The sequence below is a fragment of the Jaculus jaculus genome, chromosome 14 (genome assembly GCF_020740685.1).
Source record: "Jaculus jaculus isolate mJacJac1 chromosome 14, mJacJac1.mat.Y.cur, whole genome shotgun sequence".
NCBI classification, from domain to species: domain Eukaryota; kingdom Metazoa; phylum Chordata; class Mammalia; order Rodentia; family Dipodidae; genus Jaculus; species Jaculus jaculus.
This window is the reverse complement of record NC_059115.1, coordinates 66,026,191-66,044,542: the sequence shown is the minus strand read 5'-3', so window position 1 is coordinate 66,044,542 and position 18,352 is coordinate 66,026,191. Positions and strand designations below refer to the sequence as shown.

Genomic DNA, 18,352 nt, shown 5'->3' with positions numbered 1-18,352 from the left:
CAGCGCCAGAAGGCAGCCGCAGGTGCCTGAGCGCAGGCGAACGCGGGGGTGGCGCGCGCTCTGCGGAGGGAAAGGGGGCGTGGCCGCCCACACGCCCCGCCCACACGCCCCGCCCACGCCTCCGCCCGGCGCCCAACCCTCGCGCGCCGCTTGCCGCGCAGGGCCCAGTGCGCCGCGGGCTCGTCTGCTGCCGGGCTCGCGCGCTGCGGAGCTGCCGCGGAACCTCAAACATCGCCCGGCGCTCTCTCGTCCCCCCCACCCCCGCCCGCACCCCGGTCCACCGCCAACCACCCCTTCTCCCACGCCGGCGCCGGGTTCGCGTTCCCCAGACCCCTCCGGCCAGATGATGAACTTCCTGAGGCGCCGGCTCTCGGACAGCAGCTTCATCGCCAACCTGCCCAATGGCTACATGACCGACCTGCAGCGGCCCGAACCTCAGCAACCCCCGCCGACCCCCGGTTCCACAGCCGCGGCGGCCTCGGCCGCGACCCCTCCCGGCTCTGTTTCTCCGGGTCCCGAGAGGAGGTCGCTTCCCGTGCCCCAGGCGTCGGCACCGCAGCCCGCGCCGGCGCCGTCGGTGGGCAGCAGCTTCTTCAGCTCGCTGTCCCAAGCCGTGAAGCAGACGGCCGCCTCGGCGGGCCTGGTGGACGCGCCCGCGCCCTCCGCCGCTGCGTCCAGGAAGGCCAAGGTGCTGCTGGTGGTCGACGAGCCGCACACCGACTGGTAGGGGACACCCTCCTCCCCCCACCCGGCCCCAGCCCACCCCACGCGTCGCCGCTCCCGGTTCGAGGCCCGCCAGGGGGGCCATCTGGGGACAACCCTGTGTGTGTGTGTGTGTGTGTGTGTGTGTGTGTGTGTGTGTGTGTGTGTGTATGAGTGAAGATGGCCTGGGGCTCCTGGGTCCCCATCGAAGCCATTCAAAGCAACAGAGAGAAAGGGTCCTCGAGGTCAGCCGGGAGGACACGGGGACGAGCAGGTGTCTGTGGGTGGCAGAGGCGAGGCAGGGTCCTGACCTCCCACCGAGGAAGGAGGATCCCGAAGTGGAGGAGGGACTGGCTCAGTTGCCTCTGATCCCCATGACAGAGTAAAGGGGGGGGGGGGGGAAGAGGGCTTAAGAAATAGGTGGGCTTTTTTTTTTTTTTGGCGGGTGGGGGAGCATACTTGACAGCTCAGACACATACAAGCTGAAGTGAAAAAAAACGGCCCCAGATAGCCATTAAAAATAAAAAGATGCAGTTTTGTGAGGCACACAGTGAATTGCGAGTGGAAATTGACATTTGATGGCGGTAGTGACTTTTATTTTTTTTAAACCTGGACCATTGAAGGTTGATGTCAAGTTTTGACATTTAGGTGGGTCAGATCACAGGTGTGTTAGCCCAGATTGGATTCCTCAAAGTGTGGCTAACATCTGCTTAAGAATAATAAAATTACTGTGTTTTATGCAGCAGGGAAGTAATGTGTTTTTGTTGTTAATAATGTATGTGTGGGGGTGGAAGTGATGGTGGCTTTTTACTTGCTGAAACATGAAGACCTGAGTAAAATGTTTTGGATTTTTAAAGGGGCACAAAATAATCTGCCTTTAATGTAGTAGGTGGGAAACTTCAGAAATGTTCTCTTTCCTTTTTAATTTTGTTTTTAAAGAGCTATGTGGTATTTTTTTTCCAGTTGAGAATGGGGTAGGTTAGGGGGAAAGTGTTACCTTTAGTTGAGAAAAGCTTAAACGAAGTCCATTAAAGACTAAGAGTTTAACAGTGGTTCCCCTTTGATGTAGCGGGAAGTTGGCTTAAGTTAGTGAGGATGGTGGGCTGATTGATAAAAAGCTTGAAGATATGAAGAAGCCAGGAGTCAGGAGGTTTTTTTTTTTCTTTAGGATTATGAAAAAAGAACCGTTTATTTATTTATTATTTTCTCTGCTGCCCACCCCCTCAGACGATACGGTTAGAGCCTGAATCTGAGTTGTCTTTCCTGGAGAGAAGCAGAGGGACCGCGGAACTGTTTACCTCTATTTTCTCTTTTGGCTGCTTCTGCTTTCCTTTGGCACCCTTTCCCTGGGAGGCCCGTGGGGAAGGAGGGAGTGCTGGTGTGAGTTGATGGCAGTGAGGTGTGTATGTGGAGTTGTCCTCCTGCTGTTTGCTATGGCCATTCTGGAGTCCTTTCATTACAGTGTTTTGTGAGTTTTTCTTTTTCTCTTCTAGACAGACAGTGGGGTAGAGAAAACCTTTAAGATGGTAGCAGAGTATGATAGTGGTGTCACTGATAGTCCCTTACAAGTATTGCTCTAGTTAAATCAACAAGTGCTTATTAAGGGAGGGGAGAGGCATAGGAAGGTAACTGTGCTCTGTTATACACCCATTATATGTCTAAATCTCTAGCAAGTATTCTTTCTTTCTTTTGCTGCCTCTTCCTCCTCCTCCTTCTTCTCTCTTTCTCTCTCTCTCTCTCTCTCACTTTTAATGTTTTGGCTTTTTTGTTGAGGCAAATTATCACTCTATCCCAGGTCGGCTTGGAACCACCTTGTAGCCTAAGGCTAGCCTTGAATTGACAGTGACCCTCTTCACCTCAGCCTCCTGAGTGCTGAGACTAAAGAGATGTGCCACCACAAACAGATTCTACCAAGTATTCCTTTTTATTTATTTATTAGAGAAAGAAAGGGAGAAAGGGGGGGGGGAGAAAGAATGAATATGGGTGCACCAAAGCCTCTAGCCACTGCAAACAAACTCCAGATGCATGCACCACTGTGTGCATCTGGCTTACTTGGGTACTGGGGAATTGAACCTGGGTCCTTAGGCTTTGCAGGTAGGTGCCTTAACTACTAAGCCATCTCCAACTCTACCAAGTATTTCTAATGTGATTTTCACAACAAAAACTGAGGTTTAGAAAAGGTAAATGATGTACATGTCAGCCATACAACTAACAAATGCTAGGACCACAAATTGAATTTTGGACTATTTGGCTTTGCTGTTCCCACTATATTATGTTATATTACCTTACCTCCCTATTATAATATTATTATTAGCAGTAGTAATAATCAGCTCCTTGTAGGGACTAGGCAGTGAGGGACCCTTTTGGAAAATTTACACTCATTTACTCAAAACTTACATAATGGAAAGGAATCTAGAATTATTGGTTGAAATTATTGTTTCAAAAATTAATGAGACCTAGTATCATTGGGGAGCACTTCAAAAATTGAGTATTGCAAAAATACCAAGGCAAAAGAAGAGGAATGAGAATAATATTTATGTTTCATTTTTTTCTGTGCAAGAAAACCTGCCTTTTGTAAACCTTGTTCTGGTCTTTTATCCTATTGATGCTATCTGTTTGGTTGTAATTTCTAGTTAGGTACCTATAGGTAGGTTGCTAAAAGTATTAGTGTGAGTATGATGAGTCTGTTACAGGTCTGTGTTGAGTTAGAAATGAGAGATTTGAGATTTGAAACTCCTTAGATAGTATTTTCTAGGAAGAGTGCTTGGCATAAACAAGAGAATCTGCTTGCCCCAGAGACTAGACATCTGATGAGTGTAATAAGAGTTGCTTTCCTCTGGGCTGACTTCCAACTGCTCTCTGATTTTCTCTGAAGTAATAACATTGATCTATTAAAACTCATAAGCACAGTTTGAGTCTAGGGGTTGATAGCATTTCTGTGCTTCTGTATTTTTGTGCTTAATTGTAATACCCAGTATTACTGAATTTGACTTCACATGACTAAATTTGTTAAATAGTGAGGCTTAGTTTGATCAAAAGTTCACTATGAGTTAAAGAGCAGGTTTCTACTTATGCTAAGCATAGCAACTTACAAAGGTGCTTTTTGCTCTAAAGGCTGATTTAAGTTAATTTGTTTCACAATCAAAACTATCTAGATAGTATTCCATAAACAGGTATCATATGTGCCCAATATGATTTTTCTGGTGCTTGTGTGAGAAGATTGTACTTTTCCAGTAGAACTTAAGAATCCCATCTGAATTATAGAATACTGAAATAAAGAATACTGAAATACTTTAGCAAACACCTAAACAATTGAAGATTTAAAATGGGCAACCTTCAGATCATTCCATAAAAAAAGGCAGATTCCTTTTCATTTCTATTAATGTAATCATATGCAATGTAAATTGGAGACTTTACCATTGATTAGGTTCATGGGAAAATTGGAAGGGATATCTCTTTCTTTTGCTTGAAATATTTTCATTGGAGCCTGAAAACATTAGACTAGTTGCACACTAAAGAATAATTGAAAAATGTATATGTGTGACTAAAAAATGAAGTCAAACTCACAACATACCATTAAATTATTATTAATGTTTTTTATATACCTAGAAGATACATGTCTTCTTTTAAGGTTTATAACTAAGTTAGAAGTGTGATTAAGAATGTACTTAATAATCATTACTCTTTAACAAAGAATAGGTGAACATTGATATACGCTGCTGTTTCTTCTGTTGTACTCACTGGTGAAAAGGTAAGTTTTTGCTCAGATTCTCCCATCTCCATGCAAGCAATTCTGACTCCAGTGTTTGAGTAAACTTTTTTTAAAATTTTTTTTATTATTTATTTATTTATTTGATTATTTGAGAGTGACAGAGAGAGAAAGAGGCAGATAGATAGTGAGAGAGAGAATGGGCGCGCCAGGGCTTCCAGCCACTGCAAACGAACTCCAGACGCGTGCGCCCCCTTGTGCATCTGGCTAACGTGGGACCTGGGGAACCGAGCCTCGAACCGGGGTCCTTAGGCTTCAAAGGCAAGCGCTCAACCACTATGCCATCTCCCCAGCCCTTGAGTAAACTTTTCATACTGGCACATTTTGGTGTTTGATTTGAAAATCAGTACTTCAGGGGCATTTTTATGTAGAGTCTGCAAATCTGATATATCAACAGATGTGTATTGAGCTCCTTCTCTTTATAAGGTAGATTTGCTAAGAAAAATGAGAAATAGTGGCTGCCTTCTAAGAGTTTATTATCCAGTTGTATGGATAAAATAACTGTTTCTTTCAACAAGATTGCTAAAATTTTAAATCTACATTTTGTGTTCAAAGTATGGTAGTTGGCACTCGCTAGAAGCTTTTTGTACAGTTTCAGCTCACACTTCACACTTGCTGAAATGATTTACATTTGAATAAGACATCCAGGTAATTCATAATAATTCATTATCAAATTTGAGACACAAGGAACGGAAGAATATGTGACTATTACAAAAGCCATGGTAGCATATCAACTATTGTTATTTGTTGAACAGTTACTACATATAGCTCTACAAATTTTATTTACTCTATGATAGCAGTACAATTTAAGAGAATAAGAGATGGAGCCCAAGGTAGTAGCTCAAACCAAGTATCCCAGCACTTGGGAGCCTGAGGCAGGAGGATTGACTTGAATTCAAGGCCAACCTGGGCTACAGAGTAAGGTCCTGTCTCAGACAAAGCAAAACAAAACAAACAAATGTGGGTTATAGTGGGAATGAAAGGCTTCAAGGAAAAAATGAGGTTTATACTGAACTTTGAAGGAATTTGAGAGGTAGGTTTGACTCAGTCCATTAAAAAATTTCAGTGGCTAAAAAGGAGACCACAGAGAGTTTGGATTGATGTGATATATAGGCAGCAACTGTTTCTATTCTTTTCTGGACAGTTTTTGGGCTTTTAAAAAAAATGTGTTTAAGAATAGGGGAATTGAAAACACATAGTCCATGTGGACCAGTGCTTATGATTGGCTCTAGGGAAATAATGAATTGGAACTTGGGAGGAAAACTCAAATGAGGTTTTTAAGGTTTTACTTTATTAAGTATTTTATCTATGCCTCCTTTTCTTAACACAAGTGCTGGTTCCACAGAATTTCATTGTTCATAGTAACAGTAGCCTATACTTTAGGATTCTAGGGTATTATAGCTGAAAAGCAATCTGGGATCCTTATTGTAGCATTATCTTTTCATTGCTGGAACAAAGCATCCTACCAGGAGCTGCTTATGGAAGGAAAGGGTTTACTTCTTGCTTACAGTTTTAAGGGAAGTGTCATCCTGGTGGGGAAACCATTGCAGGAGCAGACAATCAACATCAGATCTCCACCAGAGCAGAAAGTAAATAATCTTACTACTGGACTTGCAGTTGGGCTGTATTAACCCAAAGTCTTCCCCCAGTGACACACTTCTTCCTGCAAAGCTCCATCTCCCAGAGGGCCCATAATATTTCCAAATTGCTACCAGCTGGGAACTAAGTATTCACTACACAAGCTAATGAGGGAGATTTCATTCAAACCACCACATTCCACTCCTGGCTCCCACAGACTCATGACCATCTCATAATGTAAAATTCACTCTGCCCAACTTTAAAAGTCTTCGCCAGTCTCAATATCATTCAAAAGTCCAGAGCCTCAACTGAGACTCAAGGTGGTCTGTTAACTGTGACCCCCTGTAAAATCAAAACACAAATTACATACTTCTAACACATAAAGACACAGTATAAATATTCCTATTCCCAAATGGACCAATGCAAGACAGAAGGACAGCAGGGAAAACATATTCTGTAGCCCATGTATAGCATCTTGATCTCTGGGCTACAGAAGGCCTTGGAAACTGTCCCTCCAGCTGTGCTGCTGGTTTTCTGGGCAGAATACACTTTGATCCAGTAGCTTTCCTTAGAAGCTGTCCCAAAGTTCCAGCATCTCCGAAATCCTGGGGTTTCCACCACAACTCAAAGTTCATCTTCAGGGCTGGAGAGATGGCTCAACAGTTAAGCAAGTTGCACACAAAACCTAATAACATGGGTTTGATTCCTGATACCCATGTAAGAGCAGATGCACACAGTGGTGGGCACATATATCTGAAATTTGTTTGCAGTGGCTGGAGGCCCTGGCATGCCAATTCTCTCTCTCTGTCTCTCTCTGCTTGTAAATAAACAAAAATATTTTTAAGAAAGTTCATCTTCATAGCTCCATGTTATGGTCCCCCATGGACTCCATACAGGAAGTATGACCCTGCTTCACATTACTGAACCTCAGTGGCCTTCTCCAGAACCATGTTACAATCTACTGACTGTTTCTTGCATATGTCATATTTCCATAACCAGTAACAGGTGGGCATTGTTGCTACATTTGTTAATCCCAAGGGAGGAGGATTAAAGCCCAACTTCGAGGAGTTGGAAACCAGCATTCTTCCTTCAGGGCCCCTCCTTTCAGAAGTATCATCACTCTTCCTGTTGTCCCAGTACAGAGCATCTGGCCTGTCGTCAATGGTGGTAATCTCTCAAATAATTGCAGTTGAAGTAGCTATAGTTTTTGGAACCAAAATTTACTCACATTTCCTTCTGCGCATAGCTATATATTTGTCACATCATTCTGCTCTGTACTTTCCTTTGCCAAACACACCAGTCCATTACGTCTAAATTCAGCTTTGCTCAAGTTCTCAGGGCATAGTCATTCTCTGTGCCAGAACATCACAGACTGCTTTTTGCCAAGTTCCTGACAAAGTCCTCATTCCCCTCTGAAACCTCATAAGCCAATCCTTTGTAGTCCATACTCCTTTCTATATTTTGGTCTTTCACAGACTCACCACTATGGCCCATTAAGCTGTTCTTATAGCACTGCAAGGCTTTTCTAGCCCATAGTTTTAAATCTTTTCATTTTCCTCCTTAAAATAATTCCAAATGACCAAAACCCACATGGTCAGGTTCACTGCAGACAGCCCCACTTCTTGGTACTAATTTTCTATAACAGTTACTTTCTCATTTCTGGGACAAAATATCTGACCTGAAGAGGCTTGTAGAAGGAAAGGGTTTGCTTCCAGTTTACACTTTCAAGGGGAAGTCTCACTGGCAGAATAAGCACAATATCATTAGTCAGCCAGCTGGGCATCACATCTCCACAGAAGCAGAAAGGAAACGGTTGAGTACTGAGCTTGGATATGGGCTATATTACTCCTCATCCTACCCCTAGCAACACACTTCCTCCAGTAAGGCTCCACCTCCTAAAGCCCCCACAACATTCCCAAGTTGCTACCAGTTGAGGTCTGAGTATTCAAAATACATGAGCCTCTTGGAGGAGTTTCATTCAAACCACCACACCTTAAAATGGGATTAAAAAAATCTATTTATTTATTTATTTATTTGAGAGAGAGAGAGGCATGCATAGATAGATAGATAGATAGATAGATAGATAGATAGATAGATAGATAGATATAGATAGATAGATAGAGAGAGAGAGAGAGAGAGAGAGATGGATGGATGATAGAGCGAGCAAGCACCAGGGCCTCTGGCCACTGCAAACAAACTCCAGACACATGTACCACCTAGTGCATCTGGCTTTATGTGGATTCTGGGGAATTGAACCTGTGTCCTTTGGCTTTGTAGGTAAGCACCTTAACTGCTAAACCATCTCTTCAGCCCACAATTATGAATTTTTTTTAAAGGATTTATTTTTATTTATTTATTAGAGACAGAGGGAGAGAGGGAGTGAGAATGGGCACATCAGGGCCTCTAGCCACTACAAACGAACTCTATATGCATGTGCCACCATGTGCATCTGGCTTATGTGGGGCCTGGAGGATTGAACCTGGGTCCTTAGCCTTTGCAGGCATGTACCTCAACCACTAAGCCATCTCTCCAGCCCTGGGAAGCTTTTTATTTGAAGAGGGAAGTAACTTCTTCAAAGTTATTTAGCTAATAGCTAAGTCATAACCAGAACCAGAATTTATAATTTTAGACTCTGTACCAAACACTTTTCATTCTTTTATTTCCATTCCTGACTTTTCAAGGATTGCAGATCTCAGGGATTTGATCTACAGCACTTAAGCTTATGGGAACCTGAGTAACCATCTAATCCAGAGTCATGGAAGATTTTGTCAAAGTCAGATAATGAATTAGGAAGAGAATGGGGAGTGAAACTCACATCTGACTCCAGTATGTTTCTCCTTTTCTTAAGTTACTTTTTGAGGAAATCCTCTGATTTAGTCCATTTTCTTCTTAAAAATACAGTTTGTATCTATTCCTTTTAAGCACTCATTGTGGAAGGCAGCAATAATACTGATTTTTATTTGGGCTATTGTTATTTAAGCATAGGTCATTCTATAATAGGTGAGAGAGACCCTTGACAATTTAGATATAGTAATTCAACATTAAAGTTATTAGAACCTGTGTTACAATGGTGGTATTCCTCTCAGGAACCCATTTCTTAGTGTTTTTATCTATTCAAGATTATGTACTATCTTTATGTACTCAAGTTTAGATCTATAGTAACATTAACTTTTTATATCTCTTTTATATCAAGGAACAGAGACTTAAATAGAAAGTTTTCCAGAAGTCTATACTTTCTTCTAACGCTTACAAAACAATTTTTTTTTTTTTTTTTTTGGTTTTTCGAGGTAAGGTCTCACTCTAGCCCAGGCTGACCTGGAATTCACTATGGAGTCTCAGGGTGGCCTCGAACTCACGTTGATCCTCCTACCTCTGCCTCCCGAGTGCTGAGATTAAAGGCGTGCGCCACCACGCCCGGCTACAAAACAATTTTAATTCCAGTATTTTTTTTTTTTTTGAGACAGTTATCTCTCTAAGATGGGTTTTGAACTTATGATCCTCACACCTCAATCTCCAGAATATAGGTGTACTACCATGATGGGCTCAAAACAATTTTAATATTATTTAATGTAATTGAGCATCTAATATAAGTTAAGTGCTAGGAATAAATAAAGAGTTGAGCAAGCCTATTTATTAGGATCTTCCTATCCATGGGAAGGATGGGCATATAAATAGGTGTTTTTTGTATGTGTGTGTGTGTATGTTTTAAAAATTAGGGCTGAAATGATGGCTTGGCTGATTAAGGGACTTGCTTGTAAAGTCTAAGAGCTTGGATTTGATTACGTAGTACCCACATAAAGGCAGATATACAAAGTGGCACATGTTTCTGGAGTTTGTTTGCAATGGCAAGAGGTCCTGGTGTGCCTATTCTTCCCACCCTCTCTCAAATAAATACATAAGCAAATAAATAAATATTTTTCAAAAATTAAAAGAGAAGCTGGGTATGGTGGCACATGCCTTTAATCCCAGCACTCGAGAGGCAGAGGTAGCAGAATGGCTGTGAGTTTGAGGTCAACCTGAGAGTACATAGTGAATTCCAGGTCGGCCTGGGCTAGTGTGAGACCCTACATCAAAAAACAACAACAACAACAACAACAAAAACTGAAAAAAAGAGAGTTTGATCAGAAGTAGCCTTGGGGATGCATATGCTGCACCCAGAAACTGTAGATGGTTACAGAAAAATTTCAGTACCAGGGTTTGAATACTTCCCAGTAAATTGTTGGTCAGAGAGACCCCTCAGGTCCCTAAACAATATAGGTTCTTGGTTGCCCACCAGAACTAGTTGGTAAGACCCTGTTGCTGAAGACAGTGTATGCTTTGGTTGTAGGGCACTAAAAAAATCAGTTTTGCTTTTTTCTTAACTTTCATTTTCCTTACTCCATTTTCAAAGGATGAAATGCTGTAGATTTTTAATTCCTTTTCCATTCTGCTTGCTGTCATTTTCTACCACTTGCTGCTTGTACAGTGTGGTGGTTTGATTCAAATGTCCCCATAAACTTAGGTGTTCTGAATGGTAGGTTCCCCAGCTGATGGCAATTGGAAATTAAATCCTCCTGGAGGCAGTGTATTGTTGGGGGCAGGCTTATGGGTGTTATAGCCAGTGTTTGGCACACTCTCCTGCTGTTATTATCCATCTCATGTTGGCCAGGAGGTGATGTCCACCCTCTGCTCATGCCATCGTTTTCTCCTGCCATCATGGAGCTTCTCCCCCTCGAGTCTGTAAGCCAAAATAAACCGTTTTTTCCCCAAAAGCTGCTCTTGGTCAGGTGATTTTTGCCAGCAATGCAAACCTGACTGCAAAATATGGGATGCTCCATTCTTGAAAAAAGAAGTGAGAAAGTTTTCCTTGTTTTCTTAATCATTTTTCCAAAAGTGGAAGTATCACTCTTGTTTCTACTTACTTATCCCATACTTGCTCTTCTGCTTTCTCTGTAACACTGAATTTTTTCTTTCTTGGGCACCTAATTGTTAAAGCCCAAGAAGATTGTTGGTCATCTATACATTTGACACTGTTTACCTTCCTTTTGAAGTCCCTTGACTTCCAAACACTGTATTCATCTTGAGGTTCCTTCATCTGTTTCATTTGATATAAATGTTCCTGGGGGGGGGTGTGTGCAGATTTTCTATTCACTTAATTTTTTTCTCCTTGGTCCATCTATTCTCAAGATGTCACTTTCTAAATGTAATTATCTTCCATATCTTTATCTTTAACCCTGAAATTTGTCCCGATCTTCATTAGTTCAGTTGGATACTGGCTATTTCCAAATGTATGGTTTAAGGTAACTATAGGTCATTTTATCCAATATTGAAGACCTTATTTTTCCTCTTTATCTTAGCTCTTATTGTCTTCTATCTCATTCAGAGACACCCACAATGGCCACCTACTTCAAGGACTCCTTAGCATTCACCTGGAACTTCTAGGTGAATGGTAAGTCTTCTCATGATTCCACTTAATAGTTCAAATGAGCTATTGAAATGAAATTGTTACATTTTTGAAACTCATTCCCTTAAAGCTTTTCAGGGGTTTTCTGTGTCCTGTAGGTAAGGTTTTTGGCCCTCCTGTGATCTCACCTCATCTTTCTTTCTCATAAACCACCTTCTAACCATTTCAAAACTTCATTTTCTGGTAATCCTAAGCTTTTAGGACATTTCTCCTCATTTTTGCTTATGTTGTCTACTACTGTTGCAATGGCTCTTCATTCCATCCTTTTTTGACCAAACTCAGATTTCTCTTTTGAGACCGAGATGAGTATTTCCCTTTTCCATAAATTCTTTTCCAATTCTGTACTGGACATTTTTATTCTCTTTTTCAATCCTGTGGATATCTTTACCTCTGGACACAGTTCACCAGTTTATTCGTGTCTCTTCTACCTCTCACCAGTGAGTTCTTTTGAGGACAAGATCAGTGTTTCCTTCATTTTCACATCTTTATCTTCCTTTAGGATGGCTGCACATAGATTAGTAAATCTCTGCTTATTGATTTGAGCAGAAAAGTAGTCATAGAATGGGAAAAGGGATAGAAGGGAACATTGTAGGTAGAAAGGTATGTTATCATGGGGAAAGTCAATCTTTCTCTTCAAATATAAGCTTTAGAATACTTATGCAAGGTAAATTAGTGAATAATTTAAAAGCTCTAGAAATCATACATTTCCTGATATTTAGCTTTGAATGAGCATCTATAGCAGCCCACAAAATGGAACACATTATCAGGTCCACAGTATCTCTGAGCAGAGCAAAGGCAGTTGGAATCAATTTTAGGGTCAAGTTTCTCTTACCTACCCTATGTTGACACTTAGCTTTCAAAAGAACCTTTTTTTTTTTTTTTTTAAAATAACACTTCCTTGTCATATCCTTATAACTCTTCTCTCAATGTGACACTCTAGTCTTGGGTCACCTAAGCTGCTTAATTCTTTCTCCTGAGAGAAACAGTTCCTTTGTGTTACTGCTTTGAGCCTATATGCTTATCAAATATTGTATGTCTTCTCCAGATAGCTTTTTGGGCTTTGTGTGTACTGGGAGTGTGGGAATGCTTTAATTGCTAATATGTAAGGACTCTTCAAAACTATCATAATATATTCTTTGTTTTTAAAATATTTTATTCATTTATTTAAGAGAGGAAAAAGCAGATAAAAGGTAGGTAGGTAGGCAGGTAGATAGGTAGACAGAGAGATAGATCAATCGATCGATAGATAGATAGGTAAATAGATGACAGAGCGAGTGCCAAGACCACTAGCCATTGCAAATGAACTCCAGACACATGTGCCACCTTGTGCATCCAGCTGTATGTGGGTACTGGGGAATCAAACCTGAGTCCTTTGGGTTTGCTGATAAACACCTTAACTACTAATCCATCTCTGCAGTCCCATTGTTTTTTGTTTTGTTCCCCAGAAGTAGGGTCTCACTGTCTAGCCCGTAGTGACATGGAATTCACTACATAGTCTCAGGATGGCCTCAAATTTACAGCAATCCACCTACCTCTACCTCCTAAGTGCTGGGATTAAAAGTTTATGCCATCACGCCTGGCTTTTTTTGTTGTTGTTGTTCTAAAAAGTAATTTTATTATAAACTATATAGTGGTAGAATAGAATTTTTGGAGAATTGAAACAGCTTGTGGTTGACAAATGTTGAAAGAAAGCACACACCAATCCTTCATAATCTGCATCCGTTTATCTCTTAAGTCTTTCCTTCTTTGATTCCTCATTCATTTTGATTTTTCACTCATGATAGACTACTTAAGTTAACTAAATGTGCCATGACCCTATACCTTCATTTACGCTCCTGCTATTCCTACTTGAAAGGCTTTCTTTTTCCTGTAAATTTCTTCATGCCTGGGTAATTCTGAAAAATTAAGATCCAGTTTAGTCAGTTGCTGCTTTATATCCTTTGACCCAAAATCAGTCAACTATTTTATTCTTTATATAATTGGCCTTTAGAAGAAAACAATGCAAAGTAGTAAATATATAAAATGAGCAAGTCACAAAATATGATGTATAACATGAGGATCGTAGTTACTAGTTTATTCTATTCAAGATTTTTGCTAAGTTAATAAATTATAACTGCTTTTGCCTTATTGGTATAAATGGGTAACTATGTGAGAGGTAGATGCATTAATTTATTCCATTATTGTAGCTATTTTATTATGCGGCTCTCATATAACATATTGAATACCTTCAACATACATATTTTAAAGTTTATATAGTAAAAATTTAGTTGTTTATTTGTTTGGAGGTAGGATTAGAAATAATCCTTAAATTTGTTTAATTTATGTGAGAAACATTGTGCTTGCTTACCTCTCATAATAATTAACTCACTGTATTATAATGAAGTTTTTTGTTTGTTTGTTTTGGATTTTCCTAGGTAGAGTCTCACTCTAGCTTAGGCTGACCTGGAATTCACTATGTAGTCTCAGGGTGGCCTTGGACTCTTAGTGATCCTCCTACCTCTGCTTCCCGAGTGCTGGGATTAAAGACATGCGCCACCATGCCCAGCAATAATGAAGTTTTATTTGACTATAATTAATGCTTTTATAGCTCTTTGCACTTTACAAATGTATGTAAAGTATATGTATGTATGTATGTATCATTCATCTATCTATCTTATCAATCAATCAATCAATCAATCAATCAATCAATCAATCAATCATCTGTCTTTCTAAATCTGGTGGAACAAGCCTGTGATCCTAGCTAAGGCTAAGGCAGGAGGATTCCAAGTTGAAGACCTGCTTGGACTAGTTGGTGTTATGTGATACTTATATGATAATGATAGTAAAACAAAGTTATAATAAGTAACACAAATTGACATAGTCATCATCTCACCTAGTTTCTCCTGTTCCAACAATACAGTAAGAGCAGTTATAATCTATTCATTTAGCAAGAATCTTGAATAACTATGGTTCTCATGTTGTATCATGTATATATACATACATACATACATACATATACATACATATATATATGTGCATATATATATGTATGTATACATATACATACACACACACACACACACACACACATATATGGCTTGTTCATTGCACATAGATGCTACGTTATATTTTTTCCAAAGGTCAACTATCAGCTATACCTGTCAGTCTTCTCCATCTCCTTATGTTTAACAATTCTGAGATCCCTTGAGAAGTGACCATAGCTTTTATTTTAGTATTGCAGGACAAAAAAGGTTTTAGTAATTGCTTGTTAAATCAATCAATGACTCATTAAAATATTAAAATGTCAATGATGAGGGAAGCAATTTTTTTATTTTATTTATTTATTTATTTATTTATTTATTTATTTATTTATTTATTTTTGTAGTTTGAAATTGAATGTATGTTCCCCAAAGTCTCGGGGATTTTTTTTTTAATTTAATTTATTAGTTTTCTTTTCAGTAAATACAGGCAGTTTGGTACCATTATTTAGGCTCATCTGTGATCTACCCCTTCCCATTAGACCCTCCTTGTTAATGAAAATGGGTCGTGCATTGTGGAGTTAGCCCCCAGTTATTGGTATGATAAAAAGAGGCCCCCAACACCTCAGCAATTTTTTTATTTTCTTTTTAAAAAAATTTTATTTATTTACTTGAGAGTGACAGACAGAGAGAGAAAGAGGCAGATAGAAAGAGAGAGAGAATGGGTACACCAGGACCTCCAGCCACTGCAAATGAACTCCAGACGCTTGCACCACCTTGTGCATCTGGCTTACGTGGGTCCTGGGGAATGGAGCCTCATACTGGGGTCCTTAGGTTTCACAGGCAAGCGCTTAACCGCTAAGCCATCTTTCCAACCCAGTTCTTTAGTTTCTTATAAACAACCAGCAGCTATGTTAATGAGAGTAGCTAGTTAATGACTAGTAAATTGTTATTTATATTTGAGGTACTGGGAACTGAAGCTATGTTAGGCAAACTCTTAACTACTAAGCTACATATCTTTCTACTTTTTGAATTTTGAGAGTTGCCTAGGCTGACTTGAACTTGTAGTCCTGCCTTAGCCTCCAAAGTAGCTGAAATTTCAGTCCTATTCCATCAGGCTTGATTCCTATTTATATTCTCTCTCTAGTATATACATATAATCTTTATATATATAAATTATATATGTAAATACTTTCTTATAAATTATAAAGTGTAATTGTGGTGGTTTGAATAGAATAGATGGCCCCAAATATATTCAGTTGTTTATTTGTTTGTAGTTTGCATCTGCAGCCACCTAGCTGGAGGCAGTGTCACTGGGTGGATCTTAAGGTGTGGTGGTGGGTTTCAGATTTCAATCTAAAGATATGGAAAGTGTGCCTAGCTGGAGTTCCTGAAGTGTGTTATGTGGCTTTTGGCTTGTGGCTTGTGCTTCTTTCTCTCTGCTTGATCCTGTGAAGGCAGGCCAGTTTCTTCTGCTGTAATGGAACTTCCCCTGGATCTGTAAGCTTCAATAAATATCCCTTCCTCCATATCTGTGTCTGGTCTGAAAGTTCATCTCAGAGAACCTGAAGCTGTCTGCTACAGTAATAAAAATATTAATTACTGCTACTAGAATAGTTATTTTTCTTTTTATTTATTTATTTGAGAGTGACAGAGAGAGAAAGAGGCAGATAGAGAGAGAATGGGCACGCCAGGCCCTCTAGCCACTACAAATGAACTCCAGATGTGTGTGCCCCCTTGGGCATCTGGCTAATGTGTACCTGGGGAATTGAGCCTTGAACTGGGGTCCTTAGGCTTCTCAGGCAAGTGCTTAACCGCTAAGCCATCTCTCCAGCCCTATAATAGGTTTTTCTCTACTCTCCTTTACATGAGGCTGACACTGTAACATGCTCTGCTCTCTCATTTATCCCTCTGTTGTGTGTAAACACTCCCATGTGGAACTGAGTCTATGCTCTCTGCCTCTCTCAGCTTGGATCCTGACATGTCTTTGCTTTCTGAGCCTTTTTCAAGTTTGTATGTTTCTTTATTTTCTTATGTAAGACCATTCTTCTGTTCTAGGTTTCTCAAGCATAACTATCAGTCTTTTTCCAGGATATAAATCTCACATCTGCTTCTCTGTTTCTGGGGGTCTAACTTATGCATTAACTTCAGCCTGATTTAATCCTGTATAAAGAGGCTTGGGCTTTGTGGGAAGTAATTGAAATCCCCTTATCTGCTGTGGACTTGACTCCTTGAAGAGCCCCAATATTAAAATAACATAGCCCCCAATTACTTTTCTTCTGTAATTTTAGTTTCTGGAAACACAGAATGGGTTCTTTCTCTTTTGGATCTTGTGATGTGACTATAGGGTTGATACAAATATATTGTACTCTTTAGTCCCTCTTAATGAATAGCTGTTACTGAGAATTTAAGTTCTGTGTTTCTTTCCATTTTAATTGTTAGGAACATAAAAGGCTGACAATGAAAGATTAATGAATTAATTATTAAACAACTGTTAACTCAGTGTCATACTTACCATGAAAGCTATGGAACCAGTAAAATACTTGGAATCAGATATTTTTATTTATTTATTTTTATTATTTGAGAGCGACAGACAGAGAGAGAAAGAAAAAGGCAGATAGAAAGAGAGAGAACGGGCACACCAGGGACTCCAGCCACTGCCAACAAACTTCAGATGCATGTGCCATCTTGTGCATCTAGTTTACGTGGGTCTTGGGAAATAGAGCCTCAAACCAGGGCCTTAGGCTTCACAGGCAAATGCTTAACCACTAAACCAGGCCAGACTCAGATAATTTTAGATAGACAGTTTTGGTTTTGACAAGTCATAAACAATCTCAAGGAAGCAAAATTAGTTTAGTATAGTGGAAGGAACATTGTAAGAACTTAAGAAATATGGATTGAAATCTCTGCCATGTGAACTGTTTGTGTCATAACTAGAGCAATTTAACTCTTGCAACCTCAGTTTCTATTATAAAAATTAGTGATATGGGCCAAAACTTCTATCTTCAAAATTGATCAATTGATAAATAGAAATTCTGTGACTTGTAAATATTGGATTATTTGACAGTAAAAAGTTATTCAGAGAAGGAAGAAGATGCCTGTGGACTAAAGAGGTCAGAAAATAATTCACAGAAGGAACAGATCTGATTAGGGTTTTGAAATATGAGTAGATTTAGATTAGTGAAGGAGGAGAGAGGCATGTCAGTTAAGAAAGGGAAAAAGCATAATAATAAGATGTAAGCCGAGTGTGGTGGCGCACGCCTTTAATCCCAGCACGTGGGAGGCAGAGGTAGGAAGATTGAGTTCGAGGCCACCCTGAGACTATATCATGAATTCCAGGTTAGCCTGGGCTAGAGTGAGACCCTACCTTGAAAAACCAATGATAATAATAATAATAGATGTATGTGGAGAAGATTAGGCTAGTTGGCACTTAGGGATTGGGCAGATGACAAAGGGAAAAACATGATAATACATAATATGTTGGCATGTATTTAATTGCATATTACCATTTTAAGTATTAACTCATTTACTAGCTATAGATTGCTATTATTGGCCCAATTTTACAAATGAACAAACTAACGCTCCCGGGCTTGGAGTTAGGTGTCTAGAACTAGTGTCCATGCTCCTAGTCATCATGTTCTGAAGTCACCAGGTAATGCTGCTCCGAATTTCTTCTTATGCAAATCCCTTGACATTCCTTTTCCTTTATGATATAGAAGTATGACTGATAAAGGGAATTTTTTCTCTTTTCTTTTCTTTCTTTCTTTTTGTGCCAGGGATGGAACCTAGGACCTTGTAAATGCTAGGCAAGTGCTCTGTTACTGAGCTGTGCTCACAGCTCTGACATTGCGTGATATCTTATCCTCTCCTCAGACTCTTTGTCTTATAAAGAGAAGAGAAAAT

The 18,352-nt window shown here is 39.9% G+C and overlaps 1 protein-coding gene across 1 annotated transcript in view; it reads left to right on the top strand.

The window, feature by feature from the left end:
- Positions 1-237: 237 nt before the first annotated feature.
- The window catches only part of Syn2 (synapsin II), a 151,317-nt gene continuing 133,202 nt past the window's right edge, over positions 238-18,352 (top strand). Inside the window, exon 1 of the mRNA XM_004651595.2 lies at positions 238-723. Coding sequence (XP_004651652.1) covers positions 344-723 — 380 coding nt within the window. The 5' untranslated portion in view covers positions 238-343. The remainder of the gene's footprint in view (positions 724-18,352) is intronic.